General features: G+C 43.2%; 1 protein-coding gene across 2 annotated transcripts in view; it reads left to right on the top strand.

Annotated features, from left to right (window-relative positions):
* Positions 1–24,318, top strand: part of clip3 (CAP-GLY domain containing linker protein 3) — a 43,525-nt gene that overhangs the window by 4,297 nt on the left and 14,910 nt on the right. The window contains exons 2-5 of one of the 2 annotated variants that reach the window (XM_084064201.1): positions 9,367–9,794; positions 14,848–14,987; positions 20,602–20,695; positions 20,891–21,052. In XM_084064201.1, the coding sequence (XP_083920327.1) occupies positions 9,407–9,794; positions 14,848–14,987; positions 20,602–20,695; positions 20,891–21,052 (784 nt within the window). In that variant the 5' untranslated portion in view covers positions 9,367–9,406. Of the gene's footprint in view, positions 1–9,366; positions 9,795–14,847; positions 14,988–20,601; positions 20,696–20,890; positions 21,053–24,318 lie in introns of those variants that run through there. The other variant, XM_084064202.1, reaches the window with a different exon arrangement.

Below are 24,318 nucleotides of genomic sequence, written 5' to 3'. Positions count from 1 at the left end.
GGCCCGTAACCATGGCGACAGTGTTTCACACAAAAACGCTAATAAGAAGCTGAGATTTGATGAAATTGAAAAACGGGCTTCACAGTTAAGTTCAGATGGTAATGGTCAATGGCTGTGTGCAAAATCAGAGCAATTGCTCCAGCCAGTGAGGAGAACCGGGTAGCTTCACCTACCACTACAGAGAGACAAACAGACAGAGGTTACTAGAATTATAGTAGGATAGTAGGATGCAGTAATGGTCTATTTAATTTTCATTTCTTTCTTTTATTTCCTTTTTTTTAGGTATTAACACATCGGGTGCCGATCACGGTCTGGACCGTGTTTTCACATAGTAACGCTCTGGTGCCGAACACGGTCCGAACCGTGTTTGGTGTCTTTTTGTTTTTTTCGTTTTTCCCCATACGGGAGCTTTGGGATCACCCACGGTGAATCTGACAAGGATGGGCCAGATGCATCATCGTGTCAAAAAACATGGCGCACATCCGCTTCCGCTCTATTTCCTTCTCTAAAACCCCTATAACTCCAAAACTTTTTACGCTGGGGAAAACGACTCATTTTGTGTGCACGATCGCTCCGCCATTTTTACTCGCGTGAGCGATGTTATCGTTCCAGGCGTTAGCCAGCACCATCGGCTAAAATGGAGACATGCTTTTTTTTCTCATGGAATGCACGTCGTGGGGTCTACAGTTTAAACAGCGCTGCGCAGCTCAACGGTGAGATTTCGGCACCGAACGTAACCCCCCCCCCAAATCATGTGGTAACTCCCTGGGGGTCCCGACCCACAGGTTGAGAACCTGAGGGGGACAGTCTTCCAAAATAATACATTCTTTTTTTTAAAAGGCGCTCAGGGTTCTAAGATGCCCACTATTCCGGTAACCCCCTCAAGGACCCTTGGGTCTCCAAACCCCACATAAGATTATGTTGTTTTATTGCTTCACAAAATCCAGATGTTGTACACTGTACACTGTACACAGGCAATGCCAGTATGAGAATGGTAGGTCTATCTCTGTTTACGTGCAATTAACCACTTGAATCCCAGCATCCTTATTCTTATTCTGTATACACTCCATACTTTTGCTGAAGTATGGAGTGTTTAAATACGTCCCATGTTTGTACAGTGGGGAGACTTTCCCAGAACCCAAAATGAACTTAAATTAATAAGGCTTTGCCCTGAAAACGTAGGGCAGTGGTTCTCAATGTGGGTCCAGGGACACCCAGGAGTCCTTGAGGGGATAAAATCTACAAGCTCACAACACGTTGCTGTTAGATCTGCTATTTTCACAATGTTTTGATAGACTAGACCGGTGCCTGTTGGGTACCGGCCTACTCGGGATGCAAATAGGGAATGCATGCCCCACCCTGTGATGCAATACTCGTTATACCCATATATGGAGATGCCTGATGTTATCAGTATATGTCCATAATATGGGCATGCCCATATATGGGCATATCGGGGATCAGTCTCTAGAAAGTCCTTAAATGTCTGGAGAATATTTGGATAAAGTGGACTGACTAAGTAATCAAGTAATGGCAGGTGTGGGGAATTCGGTATTGGGAATCGTTGGGAATCCAAATGGGGTGGGCTGGGGTTGTCATCTTGCAATAAATGCAAGGAATCTCTGTACGTACGTATATATGTACGTTTGCAATACACATATCTCGAGAACCGTTCGACCGACCGATACATTTCAAATTCTGCACGCACGTCGCGGATGACCCGAGGGAGTGCCGTGCCTGGCGTCGAGTCGGTCGGATAGGCGGTTGTACAGAACCGCCATAAAAGGCTCTGGCCCAAATGAGCCAATTGATTTCCATGGCAACCCCAGCCTATAAGCTTGATTTGCCAAATTCGCCACACCTGTTGAATTCCCCACACCTGCCATTTGATTACTTAGTCAGTCCACTTTCCACAGGCAGTTTGCACATTCTTCACACATTCTCCACAGACGTTTACCACTCCACAAGGACTTTCCAGAACCCCGATATGCCCATATATGACCATGCCCATATATGGCCATAAACTGATAACATCAGGGATCTGTCTTGCTGATATTGCATAACAAGGTGGGGCATGCATTCCCTTTTTGTATCGTTCCCAACTTGTATTCTTCCCGAGAAGGCCGGTGCCCAACGCTCACTGCTATTGATAACATGAGGGATCTCCACATATGGGCATAAAAGGGACAAGGACACACGGATATAGAGATCTCACTAATGGGCATAAAAGGGACACAGGCAGACACAGATACAGAGATATCCATATATGGGCACAAAAGGGACACGGACAGACAGATGGTTACAATGGGTTCTCTAACAGCGGGTATAATGTTATCGCATAACAGGGCGGCTCATTTGGGCCTTGCACTCTTGAGACATTCGGTTCTGGACAAACGCCTATTCGACGACACAACGCCAAGCGCGGCACTCCCTCCGGTCGTTGGCGTGTGTGCCGCGTGTGCCGAATTTGATTGAGTCGATTGGTTCTTGTGATACTTGAATTACAGGTGTACGTACAGAGATTCCATGCATTTATTGTAAGATGTTGTCCATATAATTATGTGCCCAAAATAGGGATGCTAGATTGTGGTTAATTTCACTATTATGGCTAGAGGTTAGACCAATGCGAGAATAAGAAAGGCTATTCAGATCATAGGTTTTACTGTCTTCACCTACAGATATACTGTTTATAGAATTCTGCACTAAATCTAACATCATCTTCTCTTATGGGGGTACCTGCCACAAAATCCTTTCAGATGATGGTTCTTGACCTACAACATATCAATTTGGGGTCCTTAATATGAAAATGTTTGAGAACCACTGCCGTAGGGTAACTAGCAGAGGTGACTATATAATCTTATTTGAATGCTGCTCGCCTCCTAGCCTCTTTGTCCATAGAGAGACGTCAGTTTGTCTACACTTGCTGTTAAGAAGACTAAAGGTGTAAGGACAGGATGGAACAATGAATGATAGTGTTGGCTAAGTGAAGAAGAGTGATGAGGGAGCAGAAATGCAAACAATATTTTAGAGTAATAGATTTCTTTGAGGTTGACTCATCGATCATTCTGATTGTTAAGTCAAATTTATGGCTACTCATCTCTGATTTCAGAGATGAGCTACCTGCATGGATATATTACTTATCTGAATTAAAAGTTATTCTGTTTCTGGCAGGAAAGACAAATCCACTGGGGCAGAGAGTTGAGAACTGCAGCCACGTTAAGAAGTGATTTTATGTCTAACAACCACGAAATAAAGACCAGATAACAATAGTCATATTTAGAGCCAAGAATGGAGTATTTTATTTTCTAAATTATCTATTTTGTCTTCTAAATCCTTACAGTCTTATGAAAAAACAGTGGTTCTCATACTTTTTCATGTCAAGGACCCCAAAATTATGTGTATTTGACTACCGACCCCCATATCAAAATATGTTGTTCCAGGGACCCCCAGAATCAAAGATTTGAGTTAAAAATGTCCGCTTTAAAAATATATATATATTCAAATTTTTCATTTTATTCATTTTCAAGAGTTTTCAAAAATAGAAGATCTACAAGCTTGTATATCTGCTATTTTTGAATAGCCAAAGTATTAAATATTGGTTAAAGTCATTAAAATCTAAAATGTCACAGATACTTTCCTGGTTTTAATGGGTTAATTGTGGTGGGTGTGAGGTGTTTTCATCTCCCTGAAATCTTCCTAGGTTCTTACTGTGTTTGGGAAACACTTGATCTAGTGGACAGTAACATAGGTTATAAGAATTCCACGATTGCAAAAATGTATTTCTCCTACTCACAAGTACAATCAGTGTTGCCAAAACAAATATAATTCATATCCATGGAGTCATAAACCACTTGAAACAAGTCCCAGAGCCGTGCTGATGCTTTGGTCAACATAATTCATCATTTAATCAGCGCTGTGTATTTTGTCCATGGGCACTTTCAACATGGCATCCTTATTTTGGGCATGTCATAGGCAAACATTTTCTTTTTTAAGTAAAAGAAATAGCGAAAATAGTAGATCTACAAGCTCACAACACATCGCATTGCAATGCATTGTGAGCTTGTAGATAGATTGATTTGAGCATTTTCCCATAATTTCTGAAGCGACGTGAATGTTTTTTTGACCTCCGTCCCCCGCTCATGCACATTGTCGTGTTTACGTTCTGAAAGCTCTCGCCATCGCTTCTTAATGTGGTTGTTGTAGTTGTTTATTCATTTATTCATACATTAATTTTGCTATTTTTGGTAAGGGATAATCAGTGATGAGCCATTGTGGTTATTGAAAAATAATGCATGAGGCAGAGAATATTAACCTAGCAAAATTTAGCTCATCTTTATCCCCTTTGGCGGCGCTGTGAGGAGGGCGACGTGCTGGGAGCTCCACAATAGTTAACAGACTGTGCTACTCTAGGCATAGGTAGCAGTTTAGTAACAGTTTAGTGTAGGTTTTAGGTGAAGGGTCTTGTATCATCGGATCAGATCGGTTGTAGGATGGCGATTGCACAGAGCAACAAAACTGGCAGTACATCTAGCGCCAAACAGATTGCCTACAGCAAACAAATGCTTCTGAACATCAGAGAAGTGTGTTACCTATTCCCCGAACTGAGGAGGACCCAACCGAGGAAGAGAGGCAGACGTGCCGGGACTCTGGTCCGGCTGAGGCGGCGTGCTTACAGAGCCCCACTTCCTAGCCTGTTGCTGGCTAATGTACAGTCTCTGGAGAATAAACTCTGTGAGCTACGGGCAAGGGTCTTCTTCCAGCCCGACATTAGGAGATGCAACGTGATCTGTCTCACAGAGACCTGGCTATCTGCTAAAACACCAAGCCATGCCATTGAGCCCATGGGCGTCTCTGTTCATCGCACAGATCGGGACACGGAGCTCTCGCAGAAGAAAACGGGTGGAGGCGTGTGTCTCATGGTGAACCGGGCCTGGTGTCACGAGGGAAACATCAACACCAACATATTCCTTTCAAGAAAACACGCTGGACCACTGCTACACTCTCTTCCGGAATGGCTACAGAGCCCTCCCCCGCCCGGCTTTTGGCAAATCAGATCACTGCTCAATCCTCCTGCTCCCTGCCTATAGGCAGAGACTGAAGAGGGAGCCCCCGGTCCATAGGACTGTTCGCCGCTGGTCTGACCAATCAGAGGCGATCTTGCAGGACTGTTTTGATCGAACCGACTGGGAGGCGTTCAAGGTAACTGGGAATATTGATGACTACACTAACAAGGTAACCACCTACATCAGGGAGTGTACAGAGGCTGTTGTTCCAGTCAGGAATATAAAGATCATGCCGAACCAGAAGCCATGGATAAATAGTGAAATACGTGCAGCTCTCCACACACGATCTGTAGCCCATAAATCAGGCTCAGTGGAGGAATACAACAACTCACGCTATTCACTCAGAGTGGCCATCAAACAGGCAAAGAAGGATTACAGTCAACGCATGGAGTCAAAACTCATCACCAACAACCCGAGGCACCTGTGGCAGGGGTTTCAAGCCATAACCGACTACAGGGGGAGCACACCTTTAAGTACCTGGGAGTAAACATTGAGAAGGACCTGACCTGGGACTGCCATGTCACTGCAGTCGTAAAACAGGCTCTGGCGCCTGAAAGAATTCCGCCTGAGACCCAACACCATCAGGGACTTCTACAGAGGCACAATAGAGAGCCTCCTAACAAGCAGCTTTACATCCTGGTATGGTAGTTGCATGGACAGAAACCTAAGGCGCTGAGGAGGGTTGTTCGTACTGCAGAGAACATCACCGGGTGTGAGCTGCCCAGTATGGAGGACCTCTACACCCAGCGCTGCCTAAATAAATCACTGAGGATCATTAAAGACCCCACCCACCCCCATAAAATACTTTTTTTCCCGCTAAAATCAAGAAGGGTAAAGGGATACAAGATCCTCTCAGCACGCACCAGCAGGCTGAGGAACAGTTTCTTCCCACAGGCCATCAGGCTGTTAAATGACAATGGAAAATGAAATGTGCAATAACTGTACTCTGCACTATGCACTTTCCTTAAACTGATTTGCCTGTGTTTGTTTGTTTGTTTATTTATTACTTATGAGTGTTTTTAGGTTGTTTTATCATCAGTTTTATTGTTTTATTATTGGATCTTCCGAGCGTAAGTTTTTCACATGTATGTACCTTGTACCTGTGCATATAAGTGACAATAAAAGTGAATCTGAATCTGAATCTATGTTGTCACATAATGACACACAGTAACGGCCATGTGGACCTGTGTGTATTCACTGTATTGTCACACTTGTTTGTGGCTGTGTGTCCTGTACGTGCGTTTGTGCATATATATATTATGCATACAGTATGCTTGTTGTGCATTTTGTGGTCAAGTGTGGTTCCTGTGTGTGGTTCCTTGCCCGGGGCATCTGTGCTCTGTGTCGACTCATATGGCTGACTGCATAACCTTTATCTACACATCAAGAAGTACTAAACGTCCTGTTCCTGAGTTTATTATTATCATTACTATTACTGTCTGCCCTGAAAGCAGCCAAATGACACCGGCCTTTGTTAGATAAATCATATCAAGGACAATATGAGAGAGAAAGGACAATATGAGAGAGAGAGAGAGAGAGAGAGAGAGAGAGAGAGAGAGAGAGAGAGAGAGAGAGAGAGAGAGAGAGAGAGAGAGAGAGAGAGGTGTATGAAAGGATGGGTAAGACTAGAGAGAAATTCAAAATGTCTCTCTAGTCTAGTTTACAGAAAAGATTATTGAAGGAACCTTGTGTAGCCTGGAATCTGCCAGTGCAAAAAAAAAAAGAAGAAAGCCCTTGGTAGATTAGTCTGTCCCCGCTCGGCTGTGATTGGATTTCGCTGCCCCCAAAGTTGTGGGGCACCAATCAGGTGCATGGCCGACTATATCACGCAGTGATATAGTCTGGCCATGCCAGGCTAAGTGAAGGGTGGTGAGATGGTTGGTTGATGGATGGAGGGAGAGATGAAGGAGGATATGATGAAGGGTAAGGGATAGGTGGATACAGGATGGAGCAAGGGATAAGGGATGGATACTAGAGAGGCCAGATGGATGGGTCTCGGCCTCTTGTCCACTTTGCTAATGTGGAATATAGATTCAATCCAATTAGAGGTGTCAACAGCTCCTGATGGACAGGCTGAGTTAGCGTTAGCATTTTTAGCCTTGTCATTATGAGTACAGACTAGCACTCAGTCAGTTAGCCTGCTGCTGCCTCAGTCTCTGTATCGTCTGGCTGTCTCGATTTCTTCCTGACTATTTATCTGTCTTTCTCTCCTCAGTGATTTCTTTGTCGATGTTTCTGTCTCACTCTCTACCTTGCAGTGTTGATTTTGACACCAAATTTTGATTTAGTTTTAGTCTTTTGAATAAAATTCCATTTAGTTTTTGTCATATTTCAGTCATCTGAAATGTTTTCGTTTTTGTCTAGTTTTAGTCGACTAAATATCATAAGATTTTAGTCGACTAAATATACAGTTGATTTAGTCAACTAAAATGTATTTTGGCCTTGACGTAATGGCTGATTTTACACTTGATTTTACACTTGGTTGCATGCCGGAAATAGCCGATCTACAAGCTCACAATGCGTCGTAGCGCGACGCGTTGTGAGCTTGTAGGTCTGCTATTTTCAGACCGCAACACCGGACCGCAACCAAACATAAAATGTCCTTTTAGTTCTTCTGGAATATCTTCTCCACTCGTCCCTCACTAACATTTTAGTCTAGTTTTTATTTGTTGACGAAATTGACAATACATTTAGTCATCGTAGCTTAGTTTTTATTTCGTTTTTATCTAGTTTTTGTCAGTGAAAAAAAGGTAGTTTGTCATTTTTTTTCATAGTTTTAGTCGACGAAATCACTGCTACCTTGTGTACCTTCATGACTCACTGTCTCTCCAGTACCGTCTCTATATTTGTCTCTCTCTATTCCTCACTCTTCATGCAGATAGACACAGCCACACGCAGGCGTATGAGTCAAAGATAGGTCTGGGGAGGCATAAAGGGAAGAGAGGGAGGTGGAGGAGAATTAACCCTTTTAGACCTGAGGCCGATGTAACACGATGTGTTGTGAGCTTGTAGATCAGCTATTTTCACTACCGTATTTTAATATTTTTGTTTATCCTTTTGATTATAAATTGATGACTTTATTAAATTAGCGATTATTTCTTAAAATAGATTAAATGGAGTAGTTTGGTTAACTGTTGCACCCTGACCAGGCAGGAGGTCAGATCAGCACGCATTAGAGGCCCTGCCAGGGATCTACGTACTTCCTCCCCACGGCCTCCGTGATTGGCTGGCAGTTAGGACCGCAATCACATCACATAATTGCAATACTGACAAAGGTCAGTTCCAAATTGCATGGATCTGCAGTTTGTATTAAGAGAAAAATGCTTCAGACAGCTCCTTAAAAACATAATTTCTGCCGTGGTAGGCAGAAGGTGGTGCCTCCAAATCAAGCTGAATATCAGAGGAAATCGTCGATTTTATTTCAAACTAAGCAAATATCAAGTATTAGACTTCCCAGAGTTTAGTGGACATATGAATTACTATCTACTACAGGTCCCATGACAAATGCATGACAACGGCCACATACTGTAACTGTTAATGTCGTCGCCACTGTTGCACGCTGAGTGCTACTGTGAGTTCTTGCCAGCACATGAGATGAGATTGTTTTGTAATTAAAACGTCTATGCTGTATTGAATACACACACGTACATGATCATGAACAACAATAGCCTTGCTGGGTCTGCTGCTAAGTGAAAATTATACAGTCAGTCACATAATATGGAATCACACTGGCCATCCTGACTGCATCTAATACATCATGGTAAGAGGTTGAATTTGTCAGACCTTTATTGCTTCTTATTCTATTTTGGATGTGTTGTTGCTTATCCCATTACTGTTTGCAACTACACAGCTTCTAGCATGACTCAATTTCCTTTTTTAGATGAATAGAATGCATTCAACTTTTATTAATGTTATATTGTAACACTAATGTTGCTTTTGAGGGTCCCGTGGCAGACGGTAGTTGTTTATGGTTTGCTTAGCCGAGGTGTTGGCTTAAGGTGTTGGTTATGGTATTCAACACAATAAGCATCATCAAGTCAGAGGTGGCTGCATGTGAACAGGGAAGGAGATTGCTTATCACCTTCCATACTTTTATATCTATGGGTTCATCAGTCTGCTACTTCTCAGTTGGAAAATATAATGTCGAATCTCAACACGTCTTTTTGGTTCAATAATAAAGATTACATTGGTCCGCCAGGGTGAATTTGATGTGTGTGTGTGTATGTGTGTTTACAGAAATGAAGATGACAACAAAATGGCAGAAAACAGGCTGAATGTTGTATTTTTGTCCCTCTCTCCTTCTCAGGCCCAGCAACAGCAACAACAACAACAACAACAACATCATCATGACTAAAGGGGAGAAGCTGGAGGAGACGGAGGCCCAGGAGAAGGAGAGGCACGACCGGGAGGAGCAGGAGGAGGGCAGGGTAGAGAAGGAGGAGGAAGAGGTGCTGACGGAGGAGGAGGAAGAGGAGGAAGAGGAAGACGAGGGGGAATACGAGCTCGAGGACGAGAGGGAGGGGGAGGGGAGAGCCGAGGAAGGAGGAGGGGAGCAGGAGGAGAGAGAGGAGGGGGAGGAGGCCGTGGAGGAGTCCGCGCCTGGACTACCGGAGCCGGACCAGGAGGGCGAGGTGGAGCCGCTGTCGGTGTCAGAGTACCAGAGCCCCGTCCACGAGCCACGCCGCAGGCCCATGGTGCACCTGTCCGCACAGGCCCCTCTGCCCAAAGACTACGGTAGGTGCTGCCTCCTTAAATACATGCTATGCCACGAAACCAAATGGACCCATAAGTCCATTTGGTTCCATTTTACTCTCTCAAGAGTTAAAGATCTATAAGGGTCCATTTGGTTACCAACTCTCCATCATTAACTCTCCTAATCATTTAGCTGGGGACCACCTGGAACCCCCTGAAGGACCACTGGTGGTCCCCGGACCACTGGTTGAAAACCACTGACCTTCAGTATCATAACCAGTGTTGGTTATGATACGTAACGCAACTACTTTTTGCGGTAACTAATAACGTAACGCGTTGCCTTTTCCAATTCAGTAACGGCGTTATAGTTACTGTGATTTAAAAAGGTGCGTTACTGCGTTACATTAAGTGATCCAACTGCATTGTCTCCCCCGCGGAGCAGCTTGCCTGTCATCTAAACAGGACAGGCAGGCTTGGATGGATACAGGCAAATTCAAGCGCTCCCACTCACTCTAACTTGAGAAAGTGAAAGTTGCCAGAGAGAGAGGAGTGATGATTGGTTAACAGGGGGTAAAATGTCAGCCTAAGCCAATCAGAGACAGAGTTGGGCGGGTCTTGCCATACACACACACACACACACACACACACACACACACACACACACACACACACGGCAACACATCCACCACAACAACCGCACACACACAGTCTCAGCTGAGCGAAAGCGCAGCGTTAGTTTGCAGCTTGGAAATATAACCATTATTTAGAATTTGTGGGGATAAAGGGCGCTAAAGACATTGCAGTGACAGAAAACATTGTCCACATCGAGTAACAGCAATGCTAATCTCCTGAAGCACCTAACTAAAGTACATGGGGTTATAAAACTAGTCGCCAAAGAAGACTCCACCAGCAGTGATCTAGATGGAGCCAAAAAACGAACGCCACAGCATGTCACCCAGACTCAACTAAACAGATTGATTGGCAGGTATGTTGTTGAGGAGGACATGCTTCCCATCGCAACGGTTGAGTTTGTTGCCTTCAGAGAACTAGTCAGCAAAATAGCAGTGAAAGCAGCAGGGCCACTACAGTGCAGAAAGACGTTTAATTGTTCCACTACGTTTCATAATGACTACAATGGTCTTTTCTCTCACGGTGCCACAGAGCAACACTAAAACTCTCTCTTTCTGTGTGTGTGTGTGTGTGTGTGTGTGTGTGTGTGTGTGTGTGTGTGTGTGTGTGTGTGTGTGTGTGTGTGTGTGTGTGTGTGTGTGTGTGTGTGTGTGTGTGTGTGTGTGTGTGTGTAATACAGTACACTGGCATAAGTGTGAGAGGTTTTTTATTTTAAAATAAAAAAAAGGTTTTGTCAGTTAAATTAAGGCCACTCACATCTATATGCAAATGACATCAAATTCATTCAAACTGATAACTGACTGGGGAGGGAGTGTGGGAGATAGGTGGGTAAGGGTTATTGCATTGCTTTGAGTGTAATGATCATTACATCCTGATGTGAAAGAAAATATTTCTAAAGAAGAAGAAACAAATAAACGTTTTTATGTATAGCCTATCAAAATCATTTGGAAATAATATATATATTTTTATTTTATTTTATACATTTTTTCTTATTTAAAAAAAAAGTAAAGTAAAGTAACTAGTTACTAGTTACTTTCATAATTTAGTAACTAGTAAAGTAACGAAATTACATTTTTGGAGCAGTAACTAATAACTATAACTAGTTACTTTTTAAAAGTAACTTGCCCAACACTGATCATAACACTATGTTGCTGCCTTAATACACAAACATGTACAAACACGTGCACACGCTCGCGTGTGCACACACACACACACACACACACACACACACACACACACACACACACACACACACACACACACACACACACACACACACACAATTCAATTTTCAATTCAAAGGGATTTATTGGCATGAGAAAACATACGTTTACATTGCCAAAGCAAAAAGCACAATACAACAATACAGCAATACAATCAAAACAAAAAAAATTACATTTGAAAGTCAGAATCTTCAATAGATCAATTTCTATGTACCAAGATCACTGGGTGCAGGTATAGTGCAGGAATATACACAACTAGAGTTTCGGGGGGCTACGCCCCCCTCAAGCCGCGCACGGGGCCCAGCGTGGGCGCGTGTATATTGGGGTACCCAAATTGCCGGAGTAAAACTGGGGAAAAGTCAAAAAAAAAAAAAAGAAAAATGAGAAGAAATTATATTTTTTATGTTTCAGGGGGTCCGCGGACCCCCTGCTGGTCCACGGACCCCCTGTGGAGTGTCGGGATGCGCGGGGACCCCCGTGGAAGATGACGGACCCCTTCGGTGTTTTGTTTTTTTTCATGTTTTTTAAAAACCTGGCACAAACGTGGCATCCCGACTGACATCACTGACGTATCCTTGGTATTTGTACTTCCGGGTTGCATAATGATGACATCACTGTCGAGTCCTTTGGTGTCATGAACCTAGGCTGGTTTATTTACCAGATTTAGCAGGGCAACGTGCTGTGCTGTGGCCGTGGCCGTTTGTTTTTGTGTTTGGGATGTGCATGGCACGTGAAGGACGGACATATTGTGATCGAGACATGAGTGAAGTGAAAGTAACGGCCTGGGTGGAACAAAGGAGGTACGTAAGAAGGGGGGGGGGGGTTGAAGCAAAGGAGCGGCTTGTGTGTTGTTGTGGAGGAGATGGGCAGAGTTTAATGGCGGCCGCTCGTGTTGTTTCGGCTCAAGCCGTCGCCGTTCGTGTCGGTGGTGTGCACGGTAAACGGTACGAAAGCGATTCACCTTCCGTTTTGTCCGTAATGTCGTGAGTGGAATAAATTCTGTTGCGACGTGGAAACTGTGAAGTGAGCAATGATAGGTGGCCTACGCCACCCGGAAAATCTGCGCGTTTGCCGTGGCTACTGTGTTGGCGAGATGTGGTGTCTGGCCGTTGTGTTTACTCGATTACAGAGCTGTGGCTATAGCGTCAGCGGCGCGCGGAAGTAACTTGCCGTTTATATAATTAGATGATTAGTCTTTAGGGTGGTTGTGTTCCGTTCGATATCCTTCTCCTATCACAGCAACTCACGAATCTTGCTGCTGTGTTTGCACATTGTTGTACTTCGCCCAGCAGATATGGGAGTTTTTTGTCATTGGTCATGTTTTCAAAATCTCTGTGTGTGGTTGTAATCTGTGGGAAGTATGTGTCTCTGATGTCTTGGTACAATGGACAGACGGTTAGGAAGTGTAGCTCGGTTTCCACTTCCTTTTGTGTGCAGTGGGTGCATAGCTGTCTTCTCTCGGGATACAGGTCTGCCTGTGACACACACACACACACACACACACACACACACACACACACACACACACACACACACACACACACACACACACACACACACACACACACACACACACACACACACACACACACACACACACACACACACTGTGTAGATTGCCATAGCTTCTAAGCAGCCTTGGTGTACAGCAGTGGTTCCCAAACCTTTTAGCCCAAGACCCAAAAGAGAGACCCAAACTAGTGAAAATAGCCGATCTAAAGCTCACAAGCTTGTAGATCTGCTATTTTCACTACTTCTTAAATGTTTTTATTTTATTTATTTATGGAAATTATTTAGTGGTAGGAATTCCAACATTCCAAAATGTTGGAATTGTTTTTAATTGATGAAAAGTTGCGATTTTTGCTGTTTAAACTTTTAGAAATCGTTTGAAAAAAATATTTTTAAATATTTACTCGAGACCCATCAAAATGTATCCGCAACCCAGCCATGAGTCCCGACCTTCTGTTTGGGAGACACTGATGTACAGTACCACTTAGGTCTGGGGTCAGACAAGATGAAAAACTCATTTAAAGACACATACACAACCACACATGCCAGATCACTTAACTCAATTTGATGTCAATACATTCTCCTCTGTTGTGATGGGCTTTTGATTCCATATGACAGTCAGTAAGAGGTGGGGTCGATATACAACATTTCATAGCTGGCTATTGATTGTGTTACAGGCAGGGTTGCTGCTATTCAGACAGGGCTCATTGGTATTCAGTGGACAAACAGCAGAGTTGGCCAGTTCCTTTATACGCTTTGTGTGTGTGTGTGTGTGTGTGTGTGTGTGTGTGTGTGTGTGTGTGTGTGTGTGTGTGTGTGTGTGTGTGTGTGCGTGTGCGCGTGTGCGTGTGCGTGTGCGTGTGTCCGTCTGTGTGTGCTGAGAGACAGACAGTGTAGGAGAGACAGACAGTAGGACAGCTGAGAGGGAGACAGTGTAGGAGAGACAGACAGTAGCAAAGCCAGACATGGGTCAAATCAGTTTGGTCCGGCACAACCAAAGTCTTCGCTGTGCATTTCCAGTAAGATCCTGCCTACATCCACAGTCAAGAGAAACACCAACTTGACACCCAAGACATTACAACAGAAATGATTACTGTTACTTAGTGAAATGAAATATCCATATGAGTCAGTACCTACTGCTGGATTTGCTCTAAGAGAAACTGCAAGCCATGCAGAGTAGATTTCCGCTAAGATGAGAGGAGTTCCCATCGTAGTTAATGTTTGCCTCTTCTTCTCTGCTGTCATCCTCTCCTCTCCTCTCCTCTCCTCTCCTCTCCCTTTTTGTCATCTCCCCTTGCTTTCATTCTAATTCCCTTCCCTTCCCTTCCTTCCTGTCCTTCCCTGTCCTCTCTTATATTTCTCCCATCTTTTCCTCATCCGTCTTCTTTCCTGTCTTCTCTCATCTGATTTGCTATGCTCACTAATGGCTTCCTCTCTTCTCCTTTTTCCATTTTGTTCTTCAGACTGCCAAAGGATTGTGGCTTTGTTTCTTACCAGACAGACCATAAATAGAAAGCCCACAGACACACAAACCTTCATAGTGTTCTTGTGTTGTGTGGATGTTCTTGTCTGTCCTTCTGTGTTCCGTTACGCTGATGCACTCAGATTACTACCAATCAGTCGGCAGTTTGAGATGATAATAAAATCTATAATGTAAATGAGCTCTCTCTCTCTCTCTCTCTCTCTCTCTCTCTCTCTCTCTCTCTCTCTCTCTCTCTCTCTCTTCCCTCCAGCCTTTACATTCTTTGACCCCAATGACCCGGCCTGCTTGGAGATCCTGATGGATCCAAAGACCACCATTCCAGAGCTGTTTGCCATCGTCAGACAGTGGGTTCCTCAAGTCCAGCACAAGATAGACATCATTGGCAACGAGGTTAGACACGTGCACACACACAGACGTGCACACGTACACTGTCCAATAAAGCAGAAGTGCCTTAAAAAAATCATAGGGTCTGCCAAAAATACTACTTTTGGCACGGCCCTGAGGTCAGTTTATTTATGAACCAAAGTGGGATACCTGCAGTTTTTGTCTCATATTGTAAGAAACAAAGGGAAGGCCTGAAACATGAGACCAGTGGTGGACAAGGTCCTCATTTTTTTTACTTAAGTAAAAGCATCAATACTGCAATGTAGAAGCACTCTGTTACAAGTAAAAGTCCGGTAATCAAAATGTACTTGAGTAAAAGTACAAAGGTAATGCAGGCTTAAAGTACCAAAAGTAATGCAGTTATGCAGAATGTCCCGTTTCACAAGTTATCATATGTCTAAAATGTATTTAAAAAATATTTTGAAAATAGCCAAGTTTAAAGGTAAGGTATATTTTGTAATAATTATCAAAATCTACAAAGTAAGTGGTAACTATAGTTTTCAAATAATTGTAGAGGAGTAAAAGTACAGTATTTGCCTCTGACATATAGTGGAGTAGAAGTAAAAATCGAAAATTGAAAATACTCCAGTAAAGTAAAAAAAATCCTCAAATGTGTCCTTAAGTACAGTACTTAGTACATGTACTTAGTTACTTTCCACCACTGCATGACACCAGTGCTGAGGAAACTCAACACAGACAGAAAGATAGATAGATATTGATTCCATCTCTCCTCTCCTCACCTCTCCTCTCCTTAATGCTACTATAGGACAGATGGATAGAGTTACTGCTCAACAGCATAGATGGGGGGTGTGTGCGTGCCAGTGCATTCGTGCGTGCGTATGTGGGGCTATGTGTGAACATGTAAGATGAACTGAAGCCTGTATTATTTTAACCCATTAAGACCTGGAACTGTCATTTTTAGATTTGAGCTAAAAAAGCATTATTTTACACTTTGGGCTATTCAAAAATAGCAGATATACAAGCTACGAGCTTGTAGATCTGCTATTTTTTTAAATCGTGAAAATGTGTGCAAATCTTTTAATATATATATTTTTAAAGTGAACATTTTTAACTCAAATCTTTGCTTCTGGGGGGTCCCTGGAACAAAATATTTTGATGGGGGTCCGCGGCCAAATACATATCATTTTGGGGGTCCTTGACATGAAAAAGATTGAGCACCACTGATATAGAAACATAGGTTTTTCAGAATACTGCTGAGATTTAGGAGACATGTAGAATCGGCTTCAGGTCTCAATGGGTTAAAAAGAGGTTTACGGTGGCTCTGTAGTTATGCTCTATTTGTCCTATTTCTGTTCAGCGTTCAGCTCTGCGCATGAATTACTGACACAGCGCCAGGACTGTCACACAGGAAAAAACCCTTGGTGCTTGTTTAACTCTGAGGGAGTAAAACCGGACCCCTAAGGGTCCACTTTTACACTCTCAGAGTTGCAGTGACAGGAGGAGTCTGCAGCTCACTGTGACCCAGATTCGCAACAAAGAAAAGCCAGTTAACTGTATGCAACGTCTATGAAAAGCCAATGGGAGATCTGCCACTTTCATCTCCTTCTGACTTTAATCCATTAAGACCTTAGGCCGATTCTACAAATGCCTTCTAAATCAGTAGTTCTCAAACTTTTTAGTAATTCAATATTAATCAAAAATGTTCAAGATTTTTCTAAAATGTCCAAAAATAGCAGATGTACAAGCTTGTATATCTGCTGTTTCTGAATGGCCAACGGTAAAATCTAAAATGACACAGATGCTTTCCCGGTTTTAATGGGTTCATTAAGCACCTCAGCATGTACTATGGATGACTTGACTCACTACTTTGAGGTACGGTTGTCAATTGTTCAATATTCTAACTCTAATCGAATAATGATAATATATATATTTTTGAAAGATATTTGAGGGTGAAAATTGGGATACCAATTCTATCCAATCAGGAGAGGGAACCACCCAGAGATCATTTATCTGCTTCAGTTTCCAGTTCCAATTTGTCATATGTTTTTCACTTTGTCCTGTATCCTTCCTGTATGATGTATCTCTCTTGATTGGATAACATTGGTATCCTGGCCTAAACAAATATTTTCTATTTAAAAAAGAGCCAGAGAGACAGTGATACCGCTATTACAGCTCTACAGCAATGATTGTGAAATATTATGCTATTTAACACTTATTTTAACCAAAAGATATCACTTACACCTTTTTCTCTGAGAGTGTACAAATGCAACCAAGTGGTTCAGTTTTTTGGGTAAATTTGCACGCTATCAGAGTTACATAATTATGTAAATATTAAAGGAGAAATCCGGTCATTTTAAGTGTTATGTTTGATGTGTGTCAAATCACTTACCAACGTATAAATGAAAATCGCGTAAATCCACAGAGCCCCCTATCGACCCCCACCGTTGTCATTGTAGGAGGATATAGAATAGCCCAAATTCGCCTATTTTAACCAATGCAAAGTCTGTTTTTTTGCTTCTAGTACTCATTGTTGAGTCCCATGATAATGTAACAGGCGCTAAAACTCCCGACAAGCTAACGGCTAATAACAGAACGAGCTAATGCTGGTTGCTGGTTTCTCTCCCGACCTGGCAACCTGGGGCTGCCATTCAGAGAGATAAGCAGCCCCAGCATTAGCTCGTTTGTTATTAGCCGTTAGCTTGTCGGGAGTTTTAGCGCCTGTTACATTATCATGGGACTCAACAATGAGTACTAGAAGCAAAAAAACAGACTTTGCATTGGTTAAAATAGGCGAATTTGGGCTATTCTATATCCTCCTACAATGACAACGGTGGGGGTCGATAGGGGGCTCTGTGGATTTACGCGATTTTCATTTATACGTTGGTAAGTGATTTGACACACATCAAACATAACACTTAAAATGACCGGATTTCTCCTTTAACACTGAGGATGTTACTGTGTTATCAAGGAGAAAAAAGAGAGAGAGAGAGAGATAAAGAGAGAGAGAGAGATTGCTGCAGAGCTCATCTCCAGTGATGGACAGGAAGTGTCAGTGAAGCGTCCTGTCCCCTTACTACACTGCCAGTTCCTGAGTGTTAATTAAACGTGACAGTTGACAAAATGGACCCATACTGTAAATCCAGGCATAAACACATCCAGTCAATGAGCATTATGCATCTGTGGAATTGAAAGACGCTAGCCATCTTTATGTGTGTGTGTGTGTGTGTGTGTGTGTGTGTGTGTGTGTGTGTGTGTGTGTGTGTGTGTGTGTGTGTGTGTGTGTGTGTGTGTGTGTGTGTGTGTGTGTGTGTGTGTGTGTGTGTGAGAGAGAGTGTGAGAGTGTGAGTGTGCGTGTGCGTGTGTGTGCGTGTGCGTGTGCGTGTGCGTGTGCGTGTGCGTGTGCGTGTGCGCGTACGTGCGTTTGTCCAGACCTAATCTCACAAACTGCTGAACCGATCAGTGCCATATTTATTGTGCAGACGGCCAGCAGGTGAACTTAGTATCTCCTCTACTGAGCAGCAAGAAACAAGAGGGGACAATAAAACATATCCACATATAATTCCCACAACTACTATTGTCATTTTCACTAGTTTACTAATAAGTATTTTCCTTTTTCTTCATTTTCCGGTGGCCTTCATGGAAACAAACGGAAAACGTTTTTTTTTTTTTACCGCACAGTAGAGTTCAATGATATGATGTGGAATGATTCAATGACCTTGAAAAATATGTGTGAGTGACTATTCTGACATATGTTTGAATATAACCATTATGAATCTATACATCTCATGTACATGAGTATAGCAGCGGGGAAAACAGAGAGACAGGCAGGCAGGGAGACCGTCTAGTGATAGGACATCACGAAGCAGACAGGAAGAGAGGCATGAAGAGCCTTGAGAGAGGAAAGATAGATGAACTGTGGTAAGTCAGACCCAGTAGAAAGAGAGAGAGAGAGAGAGAGAGAGAGAGAAGGGCACAGAAAGGGAGAGAGATAAGTGAAGACACTGACAGTCAGTGGGGAATTATGAGACAGCAGCGGAAAGAGATAGAGAGAACGTGTCATTGAGGGGCAGACAGAAAGGATGAGGAAAACAAATATGAACAGAAAGAGAGGGAGCGAAAGAAAGAAAGACAGAGAGGGAGAGAATGACGCAGAGGATGAGTAGTGCTGTAGTATGACTCAGCAGGAGACCAGCCTCAGTATACAGACAAAAATGATTCACAAACTGCAAGATTCCTGAGTGATAGGCTCTGGAATCCATAACCTGCATAATTATAAATACTTCTACCTCATTATGGCACAGCTTTGTTGAAAGCTTGACTTTGCAGAGGACTGTTGGCAATAACCTCTCTTTACATGAAATAATTAAATGGAAGCTTGTACGCTAATAAAAAAATTGTTTGATTAGTATTTTCTGTGATTGACTTAGTTTGTCAGTAGTCCACGTGTAAGAAGCAGGATGACATACACTAGAATACCGCAATAACCAGTAATGACTGTCTCACTGTATGTTATCCTTTAAATACATATAAGAAAGGAAAACCGGTGCGCTTCCTCTGGATGCCTTCTTAGTTTAGGCAGTGGGTGCTCAGCTATGTAAATAAATCAAAAGAAAACCACCTAAGTGGAAGAAAGCGGAACTCCAAAATAAAATAAGACAGTGGCTCAGATGTGGTTTCTCATTTTATTGAGATGTGAACGCTAACGCGTTTCGGCCGTAGCCTTCCTCAGAGCAGATTAAAAGAGTGATACTGGGGGTGCATGCACCTCTTTTAAACATACACAAATCCCCACCTGTGTGGGGGGGGGGTACTTGCTTGACAATCAATCAATTACACAGTATCACAGTCACAGTCAGATCAGTGGTTCACAACAAAATCAGTACAAATATCACAGATCATGAAGGCGTCACAGACATCAATTGAATTTCATTTTTTAAGACATCACCCTATAATGAGATCATCCAAATATCAACGAAAGGCCACAAGAGGGATTCACACTTCAGAGAGACTTTGGACATAAAAGAAAGAAAATGTTATTCAGATGATAATACACATAGTATGTCTATAAAAAGGGTTTGTAAGAGAAATCATCATTTAGGCCATTTGGTTGCATAGTGTTGAGTTGGTAAATCCAAAACATTTCTCTCTGAGATAGCAATTTGGGGAGGTTGCCCCCTCTAGGGGTAGTAGCCACTTGTTCAATCCAGATGAGGGTGAACCATGTTTTGCCTCAAGGTAGTGTTTAGCCATGGCATATTCAATATTGCCTGTGCGTATAGCAGTTTTGTGTTCAGAGATCCTTAATTTCAGGCATCTTTTTGTTTGGCCAATATAGGTTAACATGTACACCACACTGGTGGAGTTACAGTTGATGAAACTCTTTTGTTTATACTTTTTACCTGTCAAAGGATGTGAGAAGAATTTACAATTTGTGGTATTGTGGCATTGTGCACACCGTCCACATCTATAGTTGCCCTTGAGGGACAGCCAGGTGGAACAGTCAGGACTAGAAGATGAGTGAATACATACTTTAAATACTTTAAATACATCTTTCCTTCTGTACTTCTCTCCTTTCTCTTCTCTTCCCTCCGTTGCTCCATCAATCCATCTTTCTCTCCAAGTGAAAGAGTCTCTCTGTTCTCTCATCCCTCTCTCCCAGATCCTGAAGCGGGGTTGCCATGTCAACGACCGTGATGGATTGACAGACATGACCCTGCTCCACTACGCTTGTAAGGCTGGAGCTCATGGAGTTGGTGAGTTAGATCAAATATAGACAGACGGACAGACGATTTCACCCCACCCCCAAAAAGTAACGTTAAACCTTTTACATAGCAGCTGCGATAAATGCAACCTGTGGCGAGGCCTCTGCTGGAATTTGTACTTGACAGCCAAAGCAAAAATGGCACTTTCTGTCAGATTTAAACCTGAAATGTCTGTGTGTGTCGTAGGTGATCCAGCAGCAGCTTTGCGTCTGTCCGCTCAGCTGATCTCTCTGGGAGCTGACGTCAGTCTGAGGAGTCGCTGGACCAACATGAACGCTCTGCACTACGCCGCTTACTTTGACGTCCCTGAGCTCATCAGAGTTCTGCTCAAATCAGCCAAACCTAGAGGTACACACACACACACACACACACACACACACACACACACGTGCATCCTCGTGCACCCTCGTGCACCCTCATCTCTATACCTGGCCTTAACCACTTCAAGGCAGATGGAACCCTAGCTTGATTTTGTAGTTTATTTTGGTTTAGGTAAAAAAGATGTTTGGTTAAAAACAGCATAAGACTGCATGTACACTGTGATGTAGCTAATCACATTTATAATTGTGTTAGATCTTGGTGTCTGCTTGCACATTGGTGCACCCATGCCTCACCTAAATCTAACACACCCATTATAAAAATGTTTTGCTTCAGTTGCGTTGCTTGCTGCATGTCTTTAAAATGAACTGGACAACAACTACAAAATCAGCCATGGTATCATGGGTGTCCTTACTGTAGCTGAATGGGTAGAGAGGCCAACCTGGGAGCCAGAAAGTCCCTGGTTCTCCCCCCCGGCCCCAGTGTGTGTGTCGAAGTGTCCCTGAACAAGACACTTAAACCCTAACTGCTCCCAGAGCGCTGTATTAATAGAGCCCACTGCTTCTAATAGTTAGAGATGGGTGAATGCAGAGGGGACATTTTATTTTTTAACTAAATCATTTTTATCCCGCGATTTTTGTAACCCATTTTTTTCACCCGGTGCCAATTTCCTAAGTGATCCTGGGGGCTACACCAGCCCTACACCAGCGCTACACCAGTCCCCCACAGCCTGGGGAGGCCAGGGCCGAGCTCATGCTTCCTTCAGTGCATGAGAGCCAACTGACCTTCTTGTCAACTGACAGGGGGGAGTTTCCCTGGTAGGATGTAGCGCGTGGATGGAACACGTTATTCCAACCAGTTCCCTTCCCCTCCATCAGGCGCCCTGGCTGTCATGGGGGAGGCGGTATAGTGACCACATTACATTACATTACTACATGTTTTTGTGAGGGTATTCCTTTTAACAGGTCGTTCATGAAAGTCCTTGCGGTCTTGTTTCCAATGAGAACCTGTGAGCAATTAGGGGTATTAACTACCCTGGGAGACACGGGGAGAACATGCAAACTCCACACAGTGTAGGCCCTTTCGCCAACCCCACCTAGAGAGGGGACATTTTATATACTAGAGGTTCGGGCCACCACGCGGCCCTCACACCTACGTCGCACCGCCGATTCTACCAATATGTTTGAGTCCTAGTGTCGGGGGCTTTGTCAGACCCGTTATACCTGTCTGTCTGTCCCTTTTATGTCCATAATATATGGAGATCTCTGTATTTGTCTGCCTACCTGTGTCCCTTTATGCCCATATACAGATATCTCTGATGTCATCAGTATATGCCCATATATGGACATGCAGATATGCCCATATATGAAGATCACTTTATCTGTCGGTCCTTGTCTCTTTTATGCCCATATACTGTATGGAGATCCCTGATCCCCATCTATTGGAATGTCCATACATGGGCATATTGGTTGGATCGGCAGTTCTGGACAGCTGGATACTCGACGGCGGGCACTGCACTCCCTCGATTCCTTTTCGCTGCGAGTGCCGAGTTTGAAGTTGCTCGGTGCACATAACCATACAGTATATGGGCATAGCGGTCGGATCTGTGGCTCTGAACGACCGGATCTCTGTATCTGTCAGTCCTTGTCCATTTTGTGCCCATATATGGAGATAGCTGATGTCATCAGTATATGCCCATATATGGGTATGCCCCCTTTTGTGCCCATATATGTAGCTGACTAATTTGTTTGCGCCTGATACCATGACGAGTGACGACACATTGAGGTTAGGCAACACACTCCATATTTGGGTGTGGCTGCATTGGGAATTGAGCCATGGTGACATGAGCGTGACATTAGAGGTCCGCCCGCCTTAAGCCAATTTTGATATAAAGGATGTGCAAATATGTACTGTTACAAAAATACCCCCAAAAGAGTGGGGTAGCCTACTATCTATGATATGCTAACCAATCTGCTTCTTTAGCTATTATTTGTTATGAAATGTTTTGAATATTTCAGAAAATCTCTCCTCACCTGTGTATCTATTGATTAAACTGATGATCTGTAGGAAATAGACCACCATACACCACTACCATTATTTGCATCCCTTTTATGCTAAAGGTACGTAACACACAAGGTCACTGGTTAAATACCTGCAAGAGTACCGTGTCGTGTTGAAGTGTCCTTGAGCTAAGTACGTTTTATCCGTATTTAATGCTCGAGAACACACTGACAGAAGACTCTAATTTCCACAGTAGAAGAAGAAAAGAGAGAGAAAGAAAGAAAGAAAGAAAGAAAGAAAGAAAGAAAACAAACTTACAATAAATGCAGCTAAATGCAGCCTGTTTTGGGCCAGTTGTCCCGAATAAAGCCTAATTTATTTTCCGTCGCACGGCGGTGCCACACGTCGAAAATAGCCTACCTACAAGCTCACAGCAGCTTGTCGGTCTGCTATTTTCCATGCGCGACACCGCCACGCGACGAAGTGCCGGGCTTTAGAGTGTTCATGAACCACTGCATTCTGCTAGCCTAGTTACGGGCTCCCTGAGACTTTAGCCACTTAAACCCCAACACAGTCCCATGGTAGTTGTTGTGGTGGTAGAGCAGCTTTAATGGGGCGTCATAAAAAATGATGTGTGTGCCCAATGCCAATTAACCCATTAAGACGTGAAGCCGATTCTGCAAATGTCTTCTAAATCCCAACAGTATTCTGAAAAAACGTACTGTATGTTTCTATATCAGTGGTGCTAAAACTTTTTAATTTCAATGACCCCCAAAATTATATGGATTTGGCCGCCGACCCCCATCACAAAATATTTTGTTTGAGTTAAAAATGTTCGCTTTAAAACAATATTATATTCAAAGATTTGCACACATTTTCATGATTTTTCAAAAATAGCAGATCTACAAGCTCATAGCGTGGCACTCGGTGCCGCGCTATGAGCTTGTATATCTGCTATTTTTGAATAGCCAAAGTGTAAAATAGTGCTTTTTAGCTCAAATCAAAAAGTGACACAGATGCGTTTCAGTTCTTAATGGGTTAATGGTGCTGTGGTCGGGACATTCACATTGTCACCGGCATACAGTAGTCCTCCAGGACATGGTTCACATTCAGCTACTGTCTGTCTCTCCTACTACACTGTCTACCTCTCAGCTTTCCTGCTGTCTGTCTCTCCTACACTGTCTACCTCTCAGCTTACTGTACGTCTCTCCAACACTGTAATAATTAATCATATTTTGTTCCCCACTCCTTTGCGGTATTTGTTACTGTATATTTGGCATACGCTGTGAAATGTG

Source organism: Gymnoscopelus microlampas (assembly GCF_963454915.1).
Source record: "Gymnoscopelus microlampas genome assembly, chromosome: 8".
Taxonomy (NCBI): Eukaryota; Metazoa; Chordata; class Actinopteri; order Myctophiformes; family Myctophidae; genus Gymnoscopelus; species Gymnoscopelus microlampas.
The sequence above is the reverse complement of the archived record's forward strand: the minus strand, read 5'-3'. Positions and strand labels throughout refer to the sequence as shown.